We start from the raw sequence: 16,672 nt of genomic DNA, 5'->3' as shown, positions 1-16,672 counted from the left end.
GGTGAAGAAAATCTATCTCAATATTTCTGGCAGTTTTGAGAACATCTCATTTTCTTACAATATAACAGATCTATAAGAATCATATAGTTGAATATGCGTCAATTGACCTTGTACAACACAATGTTTGTTTGTTTTCAAGCAGTTACATGATTTTAAAGGCCCTGAAAATGTCTCAATGTGGTCCTATAAAAACTGAACAGCTCTGGTTGTTAATTTATTATTCTGGTCTTGCTTTTCTTAAGGGTTTGAAGTCAGCTCATTTTGGGTAAAGATGATGTAATGTACTGCTATGCACCAATCAGAGTTTAGCAACATTTGAAAGTTGTGGGGCTGTTTGCTTTTGCTGCCATGACCAATTTCAATCAAAGCTGATCAAAGCACACCCACAAACATATTAATATATCAATGTTAAATTCTTAAGTAGTAAATAATAATGTGTTTTCACCCAAACTTATATTTAGCCCTGAATGTTGAAATTGTAGTTCTCATGGGCTTTAGTAAATATTTGCATCACTTTATTTAACATAATCAGCTTCACATGTCTGCAGTCAGGTCCAGAGGGCTGCTGAGGGACCAGCAGCGACGTGGCGCCTGTACAGCAGGCTTTAACTATGGATGTGTGCTCCTCACTGTCTCCCGCATGGAGCAGCAGCGCCCCCCTTAGCGCTTCCGCTTCTCACCCCCGGCAGCCTGATGGGATGCTGGCGGAATGCTTTGAGGCGGGCTCTACAGGGAGACCCAGGTGTTGGGACAACGTCCACGGGCCGTGAGTCCTTATCGCTACTCCGTTATAACACATCAGCATTACTAGGCGCTGAGCCATTTTTGGACACGGAGGCTAGCGCGCAGCTCTCTCCTGTGTGTCGAAGAAGCCTACACGGAAGTTGTTGGACGGCAGCTGTTTTCCAGAAGTTTACAATGAAGAGCAGCGTTTTCCTGCTGCTGCTGCTCGCGGCTTTCACCTGTGGACTCGCGCGGGGAGAGGACGGTGAAGCCGAGGAGCTGCAGGTGGAGACCCTGGTGAGTGAGACGCATATGTTGTTACACAGTCACAGGCCTACTGCAGCAACACGGCGGCTCTCAACACAATGACACCCATGACCAAATAAATACAGCGGTATTAACAGTTAACTCTTCTCACCCAAGGTGAAACCCGAAACTTGCTCTGTACTTTCCACGATGGGAGACACGCTGCGAATCCACTACACGGTAAGTCAGAGACGCATATCGTTGAAACCAATCAAACAATCCAGTCCGCTGCGTGCAGGCTACATTTGATAATAATGTGTAGGAAAACCGGCCCAGCTGCTGACGAAAGCAGTTGTTGTCTATGTGGCACCGTCTGCATGACCCATGTGGACTCGTACCGCTATGTTTGTGCATATGTGAACAACACACATATCTGCGGTCAGCAGCTGTTAGAAATGTCTTTCTGGTTGAATATATGATAGATTGTGGTTTATTGTCCTTCAGGGTGAGTTATTTGGCTCTGTCTCGTGGGCTTTATCTCGCCTCTGATTTCACTATGGAGGGATGGGGCGGTGCAACACGTCAGCAATAAACCAAAACCACTTCATCCATGCATGCACAGTAGCCCACTGGAGGCGCGTGGTTTTCAGTCCACATGCATGTTGATCCTCAATCTAAAAACTCACAGTTTTATATTAATTGAAACTGCATGGTACAGCAACAAAATGTTTAATGTCAGTTAATGTATATATAACAGCTGCAAGCCAATGTGTTGTTAAACTACAGGGTTTCAAATGGGATATTTACAGAAGACTAAAAAAAGAAAAAAACGATGTTCTGTGTCTCAAATATAATGGCAGTACATGAGAGGAACATACTGGGCTGATACACAGCATACAGTAGGAACAAATGAACATACATAGTGCCAATATGCCATAGGTTTTGATCATTGTTTATTCAAATAGTTTTTACATTGAAAACAAATACATATTAAATATATATAGGCTATTAGAATAGATGTTTACACATTGTACAATACATACATTAATAATACAATTACAATATCACTATTATAACACAACATAATAAAACAACATCAAATCTCAACTTGAATATATCCTAGAATCAAACGTAGTAAATAAGTGAACTGGTAATATGTGACTTCTTATTTTATGAGAATTGACCTAAACCGTTTTTTTTTAACATATTGGATAACTGATTGACCTCCAATGCACATGCCACAAATATAGCATAAATGAATAGCCCAATTAGGCTGAGAATGCTTTCTGATTGATAATTAACTTTAATTTCTGATTTAGTGATTTAATAACACAGGAGAGGGAAACTATGCTGAATGAAAGATTGTCTTACAGACATAATCAGATAACTGAAAGGTTTGATTATAAAACAACAGCTATAAACTGCTTAGCTTAGCACAAAGACTGGAAACAGGGAAACGCTTGGTTTTGCAACTCTCACTAATTGATACATTACATCTCGTTTTAAGCTTAAAAATCGGTAGAGTTCTGGCAGGTGGATTATGTTAAATTTTAGACAGAGCCAGGGGAGCTGTTTCCAGTGCTAAGCTAAGCTAACCTGCTGCAGACGGTAGCTTTATACAGACTGAATGCAGTATGGTAACAATGTTTTTTCCTAACTTTTGACAAGAAAACAAATGTACCAAAATGTCTAACTATTCCTTGGATATGCACTATGAGTGTATTATTTATTTATCAAAAATGCTAGGTTGTCCATCATTTGTAAAGTATTATTTACATGTTGAGTCAAATCCATCAAAATGGCTCAAGTATAAAAACATTTCAGCAAATCAAACAATGAAATCTCTCTTAGTATCTTCCTTTTATGTCACCATCTCATGCCTCACATTATATGTTTCACTGACCAGGGTAAACTGATGGATGGAAAGGTGATTGACTCATCACTATCCCTGGATCCTCTTGTGGTCGAGCTGGGGAAGAGGACTGTTATTGCCGGTAAATTAACTGTAAATCCTTTTGTGTTGCTCAATCAGTGACACTTTAATTTGCTTACATCTGAGAGATAACTCAACCGGCTGAGGAATGTGCTGGCTTTGCTGATTGACTTTCTCTGCGTGACTTTCTTATCAGGTCTGGAACAAAGCTTGGTTGGTGTGTGTGAAGGGTAAGTGAAAAGTAAAGGTCCACTGGGAAGAAAGAGCGTAGCAGTAGATTATCTTTTCAATAGCTGCATGCAGTCATGAACCAATTCAATAACTATTGTTTTGTCGTGTTTGTCAAGAAATACTTCCTCAAGAAATGTGCTTTGTATTTCTCTTTCTATCATTCAGGCAAAAAATCAAAGCCACTATCCCATCTCACCTTGCATATGGAAAAAAAGGTTACCCTCCTACGATTCCAGGTACTAAAATAAATCTCATACAGAAATCTAATTGGTGTTGAATGCCATGAAGTCTGTTTGCAGGAAGTCCCAATTCTGTACATACTGAAGATCAGTACTGAACAACTCTACACAACTATAATCACATACATCAGCACAAGTATACTTTAAGTCTACGGCTACTATTGTTCTAAAGTTTTCTTATTATCAACAAATCTCATGAAAAGACCAAAACAAACGAGGTGACAGTCTGAGTTTACCTTAATTTTTTAGAAAATTTTCCGGAATTTTCTAAAACAGCATGACACAAAAATGTTAGCACTTTTTACATTTTAACATTTCTTTGAACACTTCTTAAACTGGAGTAAATAGTGCATTTGTATGGGAATATTTTCAGCTGCGTATTAATATACACACTAGTGAGTATTTACGCCAAGATGCTGTATGTGGGAGTCAAAATAAACTATTGCCCCTGTTTATCATAATGAAGGAACGGGTCACCCAGTGTGGCTGTTTTAAATGTGTACATGGCACAAAAGAATAAGATATAACAATATTTGTTAGTTGAAGTTAAATTAAATATTGTTTTTGTTGACAACAAGACAACTGTAGAATATCACCAGTCGTTCTGTTAGATATAAGTTAACTGATTTTTCTTTTGTAGATGTTATTTGATATCTATTTTATTTTGTATTTCATGTCCTCATTTATTATATGTGCATGATGTAGATGGATGAAAAATTTAAGGAGAATTCTGATCAACACCTGATGTGACAAAAACATTGAACATGAACTTGTTCTAGGTGATGCTGCTCTTGAGTTTGAGGTGGAGGTGGTTTCTCTGACACAGCAGACGTCGTGGCAGAAAATGGTGAACGACGTGTTCCCCCTTGTGTGTTTGGCTCTGGTGCCCACTCTGCTCGGCTTGGTGGGACTTTACCTCTACAAAAAAGCCAACGCCGAGAAGCCAAGCAAAAAGAAGGCAAAAGATAAGAAGATCAAGAAGAAATAAGGACACGGCACAGAATTATTTAAATAAATTTTTAAAATTGTATTTGGGTTGTTTTCATGTTTTTTAATATTAATACACGCTTTCATTATGTGTATTAACATCTGCAATTTCAATCAATGTGTTGAGAAAATACAGTGGTTTTAAGTACAATATGCCTTTCATTCAACCATTCACACAACATGCAAAAACGGCATTTCCACATGCAGACAGGAGGAACTGGGGATCAAACCGTCAACCCTGGCTCTACCTCCTGAGCCACAATTACAAATAAATAAATCAACCCATAGAAGCAGAGAAATTAAAATGACAATGTAACAAGTTCAATTTAAGAAACAGTTGTGCCTTTACTACAGAACCGCATAATCAAATTCTTAACAGCTACAGGATATTGGGTTAAAGTGCAAGAACACTTTCACAACCTGCAGAATGCTCCACTGACATTGTCGGTGTTTTTTTTATTGTGAATGTATTAAATAGCAGCCTGTGCACAGACCTGCTATTTCCAGGTAAATGGCAGAGCACCATCAAGTAATAGCCTTATAAAGAAACATGACTCATTATCAAAAAAGATGACGTATTGCTAAGAGACTTTCTTTGGAGAAGATGGGCGCACACTTTAAAATTAACTGAATATATTAAGCTGTATAGTAACTGAATAAAATGTTACATCTGCTTATCTGCAGCTTTTCCTTTTGTATTTGTATTAAAGCAATTTGATGATCTCTCGTGGCTTTATTGCAACTCCACAGAGCCTTTAGAACCTGATGCAACAGGTGCTAAAGCTTGACCCACGTCTGGATACACAGTGCGTCTCCTCAAATGTCCAGCCAAAGAAAAGAATGAGGTCTAAGGTCTGCAGTCTATAAAAATCTGTAGTCAAATTGATTAAATGAAACCTCTCCGGCTAAAAATTCCACATATACTTTGATGTCATCATGAGTGCTCATGGACTTTACTGTCCATTTTGTAGAGATGTTTGAAGTTACATCCTCCAAATAAATTAAACTTTCTGATGTAGTGCCATCGAGTATTTGTAGTTTGTAGTTAAAGATACAGGAAACCGCACACACAAGAACCTCTCAGAGACACTCCGCATCTACACAGCGCTGCCCCACTCTTTGACCTGAAGCCTAACTGTAGCTGTTTGTTAATACAAGAGCTGTCAAATCCAAAATATATTTAAAGGACTATAGCTTTTAATGTTAATATTTTTTAAGGCACACCATTGAATTTGTGATATCGTCTACCTTCCAGGCAGCCTTTGATTCCCTTAGTATGACCATCTTTAAATCTTAAAACTGGATTAGTTTCCACAGTAGTGGATAGACAACGTTACATTAAAGGTATGTTATTCTTGTGAGGAAATGTAGTGCATTATTCTGTTAAGACTACATTTCTACAAAGTTAGCAACAAGTTATCTACCTCAAGTCTACAAATTAATTTTCATACAATGCATTTGAAATGAATGGCTGCCTCAATAAGAAAAATACATTCTTAGACCACCCAGGTTGTTTTGGAAAATAGCCAGCTGTAATGTTAAATTGACATAATATGCAATAATTCAGCTGCACGTAAATATCTGGTCACCAATTCCTACTATTGTAAGCAAACCATGGATGAACAAAATTACATCTGCCATTTTCACTTAACGGTAAAAAAAAATATGGGGCCAATAAAACACAGTAAGTTTATTACAGTAACAAATGGATTACTGAACTTCACCTTTCCTTTTAAAATTAATTGATTTTCCAGACGATATTTATTTTGAATAAACTTTTATCAGTACTGTCGAGTTTACACGGAGAGCTGAGGAACATAGGTGGGCTTGTATTACTGTACGACACTGCTCGGCTGCACCGCCTCTCTGATTACAATGATTGCAATAATATAGAACTCCGCTCACTCGGGTGACGCTGGTATCAAACCTTGACCTCCCTGATATCCCTCCGCGAATAGAATGGTATTAGTGTCATTTCCTTGAAGAAAACATGTGTAATTTGTTATTGTTTGAACCGATAATGAATACACATAACGTTGTATATAATTAATAAAATTAAGAACATCGACGAGCTTATATTTGTGATACAAAATATTTGGAGGGCGGAGCGGATGGTACTACTTCTTGCAGTGCAACCTCTTCCGGTCCTCTTTCCAGCTTCCCGTGCAACATGGTGAGTGTGTTTCGGTGGCTGTCGTGTAGTAAAAACAGAATTACCTCTCGTTTTATCTGAATAATCACACCTGCTTTGGTCTTATGGGTTATTTTCACCACATAGCTAAACCACAATGTGGGGGATAATGGTTCGATGTCACTCAAGTATATTAAAAATCAAGTCTGGGCCTAATGCTAGCTGGTAGCATGCTAACCGTTTTTGTGCATGTGTTCCTGAGAACCATCGACTGGTAATGTTAAATGTGCGGAGAAAAACAGCGAAGCCGTGTGGATTCAATACATAGTTTAGTTTCTCACGTGATGTACACTAATCCGTCAGTTGAATAAAATGTAAAGCTTTAAATTATGTAGGTTTTAGTATTACGTGTTGAAATGGCAGCCGGCCCGAGTCCCCGCAGCCATCACATGCATCCGATGATCTAGCGTTAATGTATTAAGTGTACAAGACACAGTAGTCACTCCACCGAACTGATAAATGCTGTTTTGTATTAGCATGTTGAATTGAACTACTGAAGTGAGAGGGTTTATCTTTTTTCCTTTTCTAAAGCCTGTGGAGACTGTAATACTCTGCAACATTAAGTGATTTGGAAGTGTAGTTTCTAGGGTTGCGTATTTTTTTAAATTAAACTAGTGTGGGGTACATTCTTTGTAAGATATCTAAACATTACTGTACCTTCAGGAGACATGTTTAACTTTATTAAATAACTTATTAAATGGCGTCTAAACACAAGCGGTCATAAGATGTGTCTAAATGACTTAAACGCCTGTGTACACTTTCTTATGTACCAAAGAAAACAGGTTCAGTACCCAGCCGTCTAGCTGTAATTTGTATTTCTTTCTAACTATGGTGTTTGTTTCTCAGACCAAGAAAAGGAGGAATAACGGTCGTGCCAAGAAGGGCCGTGGCCATGTGCAGCCCATCCGCTGCACCAACTGTGCCCGCTGTGTGCCCAAGGACAAGGCTATCAAGAAGTTTGTCATCAGGAACATCGTGGAGGCGGCGGCCGTGAGAGACATCTCAGAGGCTAGTGTCTTTGACTGTAAGTGCTTTTGTTTGTCCTGTCAGACTTTTAATAAGTTGTTTTTGGTATCTTCACCCTGGTGGCTTGTCCTCATTTAAACCATTCTCTTTATTTTCCCTCCGCAGCTTATGTTCTGCCCAAACTCTATGTGAAGCTGCACTACTGTGTCAGCTGTGCCATCCACAGTAAGGTGGTGAGGAACCGCTCTTGTGAGGCCAGGAAAGACCGCACCCCACCACCCAGGTTCAGGCCTGCTGTGAGTACCTTCTAGTCTGTTTACTGTCGGATCTGTTTAGTGAAGCTCTACTCTGTGTTTACTGTTGGATCTGTTTAGTGAAGCTCTACAAAGTCCTAGTCTTTGACTAATCATAACAGAAGAAGCACAGGTGAAACTAATAACATTAATGATGGTTTTGTCTCCTTCAGGTGTCAGGAAGCATTGTCTGAACTGGCACACCTGAATGCAATGCAACCATTTTATTTGTTACACCAGTGATTTGTGTCACATTGTCCACAGTGAGATGGGTCTGTCAATTTAATTTTTTTTTTCTTTTTTCCCAGGCTGGTGCACCAAGAGCCCCTCCTAAGCCCATGTAAAGCAGAATTTGAAGATGCTGTACACCTGAAGAATAAATTCAAGTCTTTGCAAAAACTTGACTGTGTGAAGCTCATTGTTCTCAACGAACCATCGGTTGTGTAGTTTTAGGAAAGACAGGCCTGTCAAGCATTTTATTTGGAATAGAATTTCTTACAGTACAAAACTTACAGTAGTTTAAGATCGAATTATGCTAATGCATAATTACATTATGATACATTTTAAAAAAAGCTCTGCAGTTATTTAAAGCGATATCGGACCATTTACAGGAGGGGAAGGTTAACAAAGATGGTAGAGTTGAAGGGAACAAATGGTACAACAAGAAAAACATTTGAACATATAATACCACAAAAGTAGAACTTCTTTTCTAAATGATAGTATTGAAATGAAGAGTTTATTTGGTTGTCCTTGTATCTAAAAGGGATGGTGGCTGGGGTGTTTGAGCAAACGGCATCGGTATCGCATGCATCAGGCTTAGAAGCACATTATTGTTAGGTGTTGCACATATGAATAAAAACAGTAAAAAATATAAATTCTGCAGAGGATTTGTCAATAAAATAGCTGAGGAGTCGGGTAAACAAACATATCTAGTTCTTTGGCTCCTGGCAGACCACCAAAATAATTTAGTTCTTCTGATAGTAAATGGGTTGTAAAAATGAACATGGTTCTGGCCAAGGTCATTGATTTGTGATATTTGTAGTATAATAATAATAATAATAATGTGGAGCATTAAATGTGCAGTAACAACTGGTGAGTTAAGCTTTACACTTCAAATGTGACTATTTTAACTGTTGAGAGCAAACGAAATGCAGAAAAGACCTCGAGCCAAAGGCACAATAGTAAAGTCTACAAAGAAGTCCCACCAACAGAAGAATACTCACAACTGGGTTATTGTATCAATGCAAGCTGTGGCCTACATCACGATATACAAAGTGAAGTAAGATGTAATGGGTCAAAGCAGTTTCTCCTCATGCACACAGACATGACAGTTTGATTTGTTAATGTTGAATCATTTAAAGTCACACAGTCCGTTTTATAGATCAGGTTGCAGGAAACTCAATTTCAATCTTCTGTCCCGACATGATTTAACAGTCCATTATATTAAGGCAAGATCATTTTATCATTAAATGAAGTGACTTTGGAAGAGAAAAATTAAATCAACTTTTTAAGAGCGTGTTGTGCTGGTAACACAATGCATCGTCTATAAGTGACACTCTTTTAAATCTAATAGTGATGTGCACCAAAGTCAGCTTTCTAACCATCAATCAAAACAAATGCAGCTCCACTTTAGAACTTGTATCAATTCTTAAAACAAATCAATTGAGGTAAAAAAAAATGTTATATTTAATTTGAAAGGGAAACCCGAACTGATCTTTTTGAATTGTCTTCTGCAAAACCATGTGGAGATACCGCCTGGAGAAAAAGACAATTACAAGGTTTTACTGACAGATGATGAAAAGACAAAATATTACGTTGCATCTTCCTCATTCATACTGTTTGTACAAATGTTTAACTATTTTTTTATTTTGCCACTGTAATAGGGAAAAGTGCTCAACAGTAGAAACTAGTGGGCCTTTGGTTCAGCCATGGGGGAACCATTATTTGGTATTATACCGAACCACATTCATGGTGATCTAAATAAATACATTTCAGAGCTTCTGCGCATTTAGACCACTACTTCAAAATGTGCGTCTCCATACAGGGCTGAGTTCAGTTTATGACAGAACCATTGACCATAAATATCCATTTAAAGCTGGTTCAGTGGTTTCCTCTGAAAAGCAACATGTCTCGATGTTACCAATTGCCAGTAATGATAAACTCAAGGAAAATCTTGTCCCAAATGTTAATGGGCTCCAGTCAGCTGATGATTATAGCCTTTAGGACATCAGTGGAGCCAAACTTCATCATCTACAACTGTCCTGTTCATCAATACAAATTAGGTATTGATTTTTGTGCCCAATTCTGTATCCCAGAGATAACAAATTTGCCTGTTTAACAGTAAAACGTAATGTGCTCAAAGTCAAATACAAACAAAGTTTCTACAACAACTACGTCTATAGCTTTAACATGTAAACGGATAAAGACAGAACCAGGAGCCGAAGATGTTCTTACATTTCATTTCTGCACCAAAGTACCACAACAGGATATATTAAAGACCACAACCAACAAAACCCATTTGGAAAAAAACATCTGTTTCACTCTGTGGACTGAAATGTGTTCTAAGTAAATTCAAATAAAATATATTTTTTGGGGATTTAACCTGTGAGGACGACAGTAAACCGCCACTCATTCATGTCATAGCAGCATGCGCCCAACGCCATGCACATCTAGTCTTTGATAAATTAGCAGAAGTTCTTTGCCAACACATTGATTAAACTTAACTTTTGAGGAATAGGAGAATAGCAATATTGTGCAAAGCTAGAAGCCAGAGACTGTGCCTAAAAAACAACTTAAGTAAGTTAATTATTTTGTAACTCATGATCTCTAACATTTCTCACAATGATACGAAGGTCATGTCCTTCAGTGTGGTCAACAAGGTGTGATCATGGTGAAGAAAGGCACAATACAATGAGAGAACACCAGAATAATTTAAGAAGAAACAATTAGTGTTGGTTTGATGTAGTTATGAAATGGAAAATATGAATTGACTTGTAAAGACCCTTAACTCTACAGTAATCTCTGAAGTTGTGGCAGTGATACTCGTATTCCTTTCCTTTTTGAGAAAAACATTCCATCAGTTCTTCTCACACTTTAAGAGATATGTTCAGGTCATTAAAGTATTCAATAAAATAGTTTAATATAATCTGGCAGGGATCAGTGCAACAAAAGCAGTCATAGAAAAGAAAAACAAACATTTCATACACGGCATTCACACAAAGGCCTTCATTTTCCACTTATTCAATTTACTTTCATAAAACAAAGGGTTTGTCACGTGCTCCCTTTTTATCACACACTCAGATCTATCCACCCCAACCCCCTTTAAAAACAAAAGTGCATTTCTAATTCACGGACAACCCCTCAAACACATCTGTTGGACTTGGACCTGGTCTTTGAGTTTGGTCTGCACTTCACTTCTCATTATAAAAAGCAATAGATTACAGAATCCAACCCACATTGGAATGCAGCATTTGTTGGGGAATCATTTCGTTGAATAAGTGCTTTTAGAACAAGTCATTCAAATACAGATTCCACTGTAGGTGAGCCTATAAACTTAAAATTATTGTCTTTTATGGGTTATCTCTGTTAAAGTGCACAAGTAAGGACAGTTTTCAGGTTACAGCCAAAAGTCAGATTTGTCTACTGTAATTTGTGCATCAGGTTTGAATCCTGAATTTTGGAGCAAGGCACATCTGCGGATTAAAAAAGTGCATTGGCTCTTCATCTATTTTATATCACATCGAGTTAAAAGTGCATCTTAAATTGATTCATTGTTCAAAGTGCATTAAAGATAACAAGGACCTCTATCGTAATTTTAGAAAACACACACATATGAGCTTGCCAGTAATGCTGTTACATGCTTACTGTACCAGTTTAAAATATTCATATCACTTTCATGTCATCAGTGTCTTCTTTAGTGTGCAGACCAAACTCAGCCGGGTCCTTGTCTCAGTGTATAAATAGCTCTAGGTTAAGCAGGTTGACCCCCCCCCCCCCTTCATCCTCAGTCAAGGATGTGCTCACCACGGACAATGTGTGAAGAAAATTCATAGCGGTCGTGGCTGCGGTGGCCACAGATGTTACACTCAAAAGCCTGGCGAAAGCCGTGGCAGCCCATGTGGATGGTGTACATGACATGGTCCAGGAAAAGCACACGACAGTGCTCGCAACGGAAAGAGCGCACGGCTCGCCCCTCCCCGTCTACGACCCGAAGCGACTCCCTAGAGGTGGAGGAGGCCGCTGTAGGCGAGATGGGAGTTGGCGCAACGCCAGGGGGCCGTAGGGCCGAGTGGCCTCCATCTTCTCTCTTCACCTCCATGTCTTTGGCGTGGCTGGGACTGTGTCTGCTCCGACTCCTGTGGTATGCAACGGGAGGAGGTGCCGGATGATGGTTATTGGAGTGTTGAAGGTGGTGGCCGTTGTTACTGTGCAGGGTCAGAGTCAGAGCTGTGCTGTTGCAAGGCTCGTCTGGCATGCTCTCTGTATCCGTAGAGTCCTGGCAGCCGTTGCTGGGTGAGGGTGCGTGACTTTGGCTCGCAGGCAGATCTTCATGACCCTCTGCTGCCTCCCTCCCCCCGACACCTCCCAGCCCAGCTCCAGTCCCTGAGCAATCCATCCTCGGGCCTAGAGCGGCAGAGATGTGAATGGAGCTGTGGACCGGCCTGAGTTCCGATAAAGATGAAGGGTGAGTGGTGGGAAGGTGTAGAGGCCTCAGTGTGTCCGATACCTCTCCTCCTCCATTTCCTGCCACACCTGTGTATTCTCCTCCCAGACCAGTGAAGTGCGGGGTTTCCAGGTCACCTGCGGGCATCTCCCCGTCTTTATCCAAACCAGCGCTGAGCTCATAAGGTGCATCTGCAAGGTTGAGATGTATGTGCTTCTGTCCTGCAATAAAAAAACACAATCTTATGATACTGTACTACAGAAGTCTGGGGAGAAAGAAAATACATGGGCAGGCAAACTGCCCGGGTAAATTAACAGCCAACAAAGTTATTTGGATTCATTCTGGATGCCAACGTTAGATTGGAGGTTATGATGAATGAGTTCAAACTTAAAATCTAGTTTTCATTTAATTTCCGTCCAAAATGGAAGTATTGTATTTATACAACTGGACAAACCTGTTCCTCCTGGACTGGAGTCAATACAATGAAATTGAATTACGGTACTTTTGTGTACAATAAGGTTTATCACTGTTCACATGTTAACTGTCTAATTATACAGTTTGTCTTGTTTTCACCGTTCTTCTGCAGCAGCTATGTGTAACTGCAATCAATGAACCTCAAAACAAAGCAGGAAAGTTCCTCATTCCCTTTGACATTTGGTTTGAATCTACGGCCAATCACAGCTTGGATACATAAATCTGTAGAAGCCTGAGGTCACATATCGCACAAAAAAGATCAGTACTATTGTATGTGGTATCCAATTCAACCAATTAAATCTGCTTTGACTTTCCTCTACTTGTCCACACTGAGACCAATTGCTCACCTACAAATTTTTGTGGTGTGGATCTCTTGCGTTTGGTGATGCTGTTGGCGAGCCGATCGATAAATGCCATCTTGTCTGAGGAGGGTTGCAGTAGAGAGTCTGGTATAAACTCTAGCTCTCTCATCTCCTCTCCTGCACAGAGTACAAACAAATTGTAATGTTATTTTGGGGGTTTTCCTATTACCCAGACAGCATTTATCCCAAATGTTTAAGTTGTATGCTGGTTTTCAACATTTGGACAGAAGAGAAACTAAGTGAGGGGTTGTGTACATTACCTTGTTAAGGAGGTAGACTACATTTCTACACTAGATGCCACTACAATCCCTTTGGAGACTGATATATACACAACACCATTTTATAATTTTTCAGTTTCTGTCTTATCTGAGAAAATGTTGTTCTTCTGACATGTCATCTCCGTGAATGTGATGAAACTGTACCTGGATTCTGTACACAGGAGGGCTGATGTGACTCCAGGCTCTGTAAATAGCTGTGGCAGCGCTCACGGTGTTCCTCCAGGGTGTTCTGCTGCTTGTAACTACGGCCACAATAACTGCACTTATATGGCTTCCCTACAGTTGGAGAGGACACTGGGAACAAGTAGGAAGATGGCATTAGTATTGTCACATTATTTTACACTATTATAAGAAAACAAATCAATTATCAGGCTTGAATATGTCCCACCTGCATGAGTGCGAAGGTGGCCAGTGAGCGCATCTCGTCTTCGACAGGCGTAGCTGCAAAAGGGACATTTAAAGGGCTTCTCCCCTGAGTGCAGCTTGATGTGGCGGAGCAAGTTACCCTTTTGAGTGAAGGAGGCGCCACACTGATTACACTGGAATGGTCGCTCACCTGAGGATAGATCAAACCTGTTAACCCAACTTGTTTGATTGATCTATAGTGTCTGCTTCATTTGGCCTAGTATGTTGTTGTTCTTTTACTCAAATTCAAGGCATTAAAAATATTATCCATCATCAGAGCAGCTGTTTTTTCTGCGACTCAGTCTTGATTAATGGCCGGGGTTCAACTCTGCACAACCAACATTCTGTTCAGTTCTTGTGTCAACTGATCAGTCACCTGTATGGCTGCGTTTGTGCACCATGAGAACATTAGGCCCAATGCAGATCATTCCACAGATGTCACACTTGAGCTTTCCATTGGGCAGTCTGGTGGCTCCAGCTTGCATGGTTTCAGGATTAGTGAGCTCCCTGTAGCCTCCGACAGCCTCAGATCCCTGGTCTGGACCTCCATCCTCTACCCGCTCCCCTCTTTCATCTTCAGTACTGCGACCGGGGTCTTCATCACTGTACAGCTCCACTTTAATGGAGTTGGCTACAGACACACAGGAGCAAAGATAAAGAAGGCCCTAAATCAGATTACATTTCATTTATAAACAGTAGGAATGCCTCAAATTGATATTAGATGGATTAAGTGAAATCTGAATAATAAATAAATTATACAAATATACATATACACTAGGAGCTAAAATAGAAATGATTTGAGGAATAATTAAGGTTTTTGGATTTTATGAATCATTACATTGTCTGTTTTGTGGGATTCACATTTATTCTTTCACTGACCACTGAGGGAGCGACAAGGGGAGGTCTCCTTGCTGTTTGGGGTGCTCACTGTTGGCCCTCCAAGGGCCCCAGAAAACTCTCTTTCCATTGAAGAATCTCCACTAGCTGCAACCAAAAAGTAAACAAAAGAGCAGGATGTCATTTGAACAACATGCCAACTAATTAGTATATCTGTGATAGAAAAACAATTCCTACCTGATATGTAAGACCGGCCATTGCAGTCATCAACATCCATACTAGTTCAAGCTGAATACTGAAATGACAGTTATGTAAGATGTTAAGATTTCACTGAATTATTTCTCTAACCCATTCACTCAGGCACCAATTCACTCAAAAATAATAAAACATCAGCACAGGAAAACATACAATAGTTACAGGTAGAGGTCCAATTGAAAACCCCTGTTGCACCTCAAGTTAAATTGATATTACTTAATGCATAATTCAGAGGGGTTCACGATAAGAATAGGAAAATGTTATGACATCAAACACTTTCAATGACCCAAAAAAAGAAGGAAAAAAATCACTCATGTCTAGCGTGAATGTCAGCTAACTAGCATACATTCTGAACTGCAACCATATTTAACTGTAACACTTCCTACTAACGCTAAAAATAAATGTGTTGAAGATTGGTGTTAGCGGAGTAAATTAATCATACCAGAACATATTTCGGCGTTAACTACAAGCTAAGTAAGCACCAGCTCGAGCCACAGATCAGCTGATTGACTCGGTTACCTTTAACATGAGGTTGACCCATGAAAACATTGATAAAGTAACTTGATGTTCAACCTAATCTAACGTCGGGCTCATCGTGAGACTAATCAGTCCAAAAGAAAGCTTGTTTACTTAGACGTTTACATAACGGTGGCGTTGAGGTAACCTAAGTTTACAGGTCGGCCTTGATGGCTAACGTTAGTTTCCTGCATGTGATGGAAATCAACGTTAGCCAAGTTAGCTAAACTCAACACAAACAGCCTGCCATCCTCGACAGCTAGCGTCAACTAAAAAGCATGGCGCCAAGTAACAGCTCACTAACATGGGCAATGGCGCAAAGTAAATAACTCTGACTTGTGACATCAATTGACTGCCTGACGCTACATTGGACATTTAAGTGTCGACGACGTCTTGTTTATCTGCTAGCACAACAAACCAACGTTAGCCTGAACTGTCTTAGCTAGCTAGCTAGCCACCACTCAATGTTTCCTAAACGGTTGCTATGGCACCCACCCCCTCCCTAATGCTATGGCTAACCAGCTATCTGCTAGCTAGCTAGCTATCTTGTGCCCTCCCTGAAGCACTCACGCTGACGGTTACAACACAGCAGAGACAGTCAATTATATATATATAAAAAAGTGCTTTTGAAGTTGTCCGGTTCTCTCATTTACTGTAGCATTACCTGTCTCTGTCAGGGCCGTTTCAGTTATTCTGTATTTTCATATGCCTGTTTATGACGGCAGCATCTCCCGGCAGCGTTCACCCCCAGTTCCAAACAAGTTCCGGTTAACCACAAGCAGTGAGTGGTATTAACGCTGCATGAACCACTAATCTGCATCGAAACTAACATTGGTGAACTTTTATTCAACACGTAACGTTACACATATACACACAATAGAATAAATTATGACTAAGCTGTGTTTTAATTAAGACAGCTGTTCTTAAAGCTGCAGTAGACAACATTGGTTTCTGGTGACAGTTCACAAGTTTTTAATAAAATGGCCCATTCATCGGGTCATTTTATTAAAAACGTATTAAAAACTTGTGAATAAAGAGTCTGTACAGTGCACCAAGAGAAACTCAACAGCCAT

The 16,672-nt window shown here is 39.8% G+C and overlaps 3 protein-coding genes across 5 annotated transcripts; 2 read left to right on the top strand and 1 right to left on the bottom strand.

Annotated features, from left to right (window-relative positions):
* Positions 1-662: 662 nt before the first annotated feature.
* On the top strand, positions 663-4,402 carry fkbp11 (FKBP prolyl isomerase 11). Its single transcript, XM_068720425.1, has 6 exons — positions 663-1,020; positions 1,147-1,209; positions 2,876-2,963; positions 3,099-3,132; positions 3,299-3,369; positions 4,152-4,402. The coding sequence occupies exons 1-6, from the start codon at positions 694-696 to the stop codon at positions 4,358-4,360; spliced, it is 792 nt and encodes a 263-aa protein (XP_068576526.1). The 5' UTR covers positions 663-693; the 3' UTR covers positions 4,361-4,402.
* Positions 4,403-6,439: 2,037 nt separating this feature from the next.
* On the top strand, positions 6,440-8,208 carry LOC137879422 (small ribosomal subunit protein eS26). The gene is made up of 4 exons (XM_068720125.1): positions 6,440-6,532; positions 7,397-7,574; positions 7,682-7,812; positions 8,118-8,208. Exons 1-4 carry the CDS (start codon positions 6,530-6,532, stop codon positions 8,151-8,153), a joined length of 348 nt encoding a protein of 115 aa, XP_068576226.1. The 5' UTR covers positions 6,440-6,529; the 3' UTR covers positions 8,154-8,208.
* Positions 8,209-8,270: 62 nt separating this feature from the next.
* Positions 8,271-16,344, bottom strand: LOC137879420 (zinc finger protein Eos-like). Of its 3 annotated transcripts, XM_068720123.1 has the most exons (8): positions 16,264-16,344; positions 15,066-15,123; positions 14,871-14,975; positions 14,368-14,622; positions 13,975-14,142; positions 13,731-13,880; positions 13,294-13,425; positions 8,271-12,693 (listed from the first exon to the last, which is right to left on the bottom strand). In XM_068720123.1, exons 2-8 carry the CDS (start codon positions 15,103-15,105, stop codon positions 11,813-11,815), a joined length of 1,731 nt encoding a protein of 576 aa, XP_068576224.1. In that variant the 5' UTR covers positions 15,106-15,123; positions 16,264-16,344; the 3' UTR covers positions 8,271-11,812. The 3 variants fall into 3 exon arrangements, with proteins under 3 accessions (XP_068576224.1, XP_068576223.1, XP_068576225.1); XM_068720122.1 differs by lacking the exon at positions 16,264-16,344 and having other exon boundaries at positions 15,066-16,091; XM_068720124.1 differs by lacking the exons at positions 13,294-13,425; positions 16,264-16,344 and having other exon boundaries at positions 15,066-16,091.
* Positions 16,345-16,672: the final 328 nt, after the last annotated feature.

Source organism: Cebidichthys violaceus, unplaced genomic scaffold, assembly GCF_023349555.1.
Source record: "Cebidichthys violaceus isolate CVI_PGR_0920_01 unplaced genomic scaffold, fCebVio1.0.p SCAF_25, whole genome shotgun sequence".
Lineage (NCBI taxonomy): Eukaryota > Metazoa > Chordata > Actinopteri > Perciformes > Stichaeidae > Cebidichthys > Cebidichthys violaceus.
Note: the sequence above shows the minus strand (reverse complement) of the source record. Positions and strands in the feature narration are given on the sequence as shown.

Coding starts and splice junctions, on each gene's coding strand:
- LOC137879422 (XM_068720125.1), top strand. Junction 7,575..7,681: donor AGAGGCTAGTGTCTTTGACT/GTAAGTGCTTTT, acceptor TTCCCTCCGCAG/CTTATGTTCTGCCCAAACTC. Junction 7,813..8,117: donor CACCCAGGTTCAGGCCTGCT/GTGAGTACCTTC, acceptor CTTTTTTCCCAG/GCTGGTGCACCAAGAGCCCC.
- fkbp11 (XM_068720425.1), top strand. CDS start 694: ATGGGATGCTGGCGGAATGCTTTGAGGCGGGCTCTACAGGGAGACCCA. Junction 1,021..1,146: donor AGCTGCAGGTGGAGACCCTG/GTGAGTGAGACG, acceptor TTCTCACCCAAG/GTGAAACCCGAAACTTGCTC. Junction 2,964..3,098: donor GAAGAGGACTGTTATTGCCG/GTAAATTAACTG, acceptor CTTTCTTATCAG/GTCTGGAACAAAGCTTGGTT.
- LOC137879420 (XM_068720123.1), bottom strand. CDS start 15,105: ATGGATGTTGATGACTGCAATGGCCGGTCTTACATATCAG. Junction 13,881..13,974: donor CCACCTTCGCACTCATGCAG/GTGGGACATATT, acceptor ACTTGTTCCCAG/TGTCCTCTCCAACTGTAGGG. Junction 13,426..13,730: donor CTCCTGTGTACAGAATCCAG/GTACAGTTTCAT, acceptor TACTCTGTGCAG/GAGAGGAGATGAGAGAGCTA.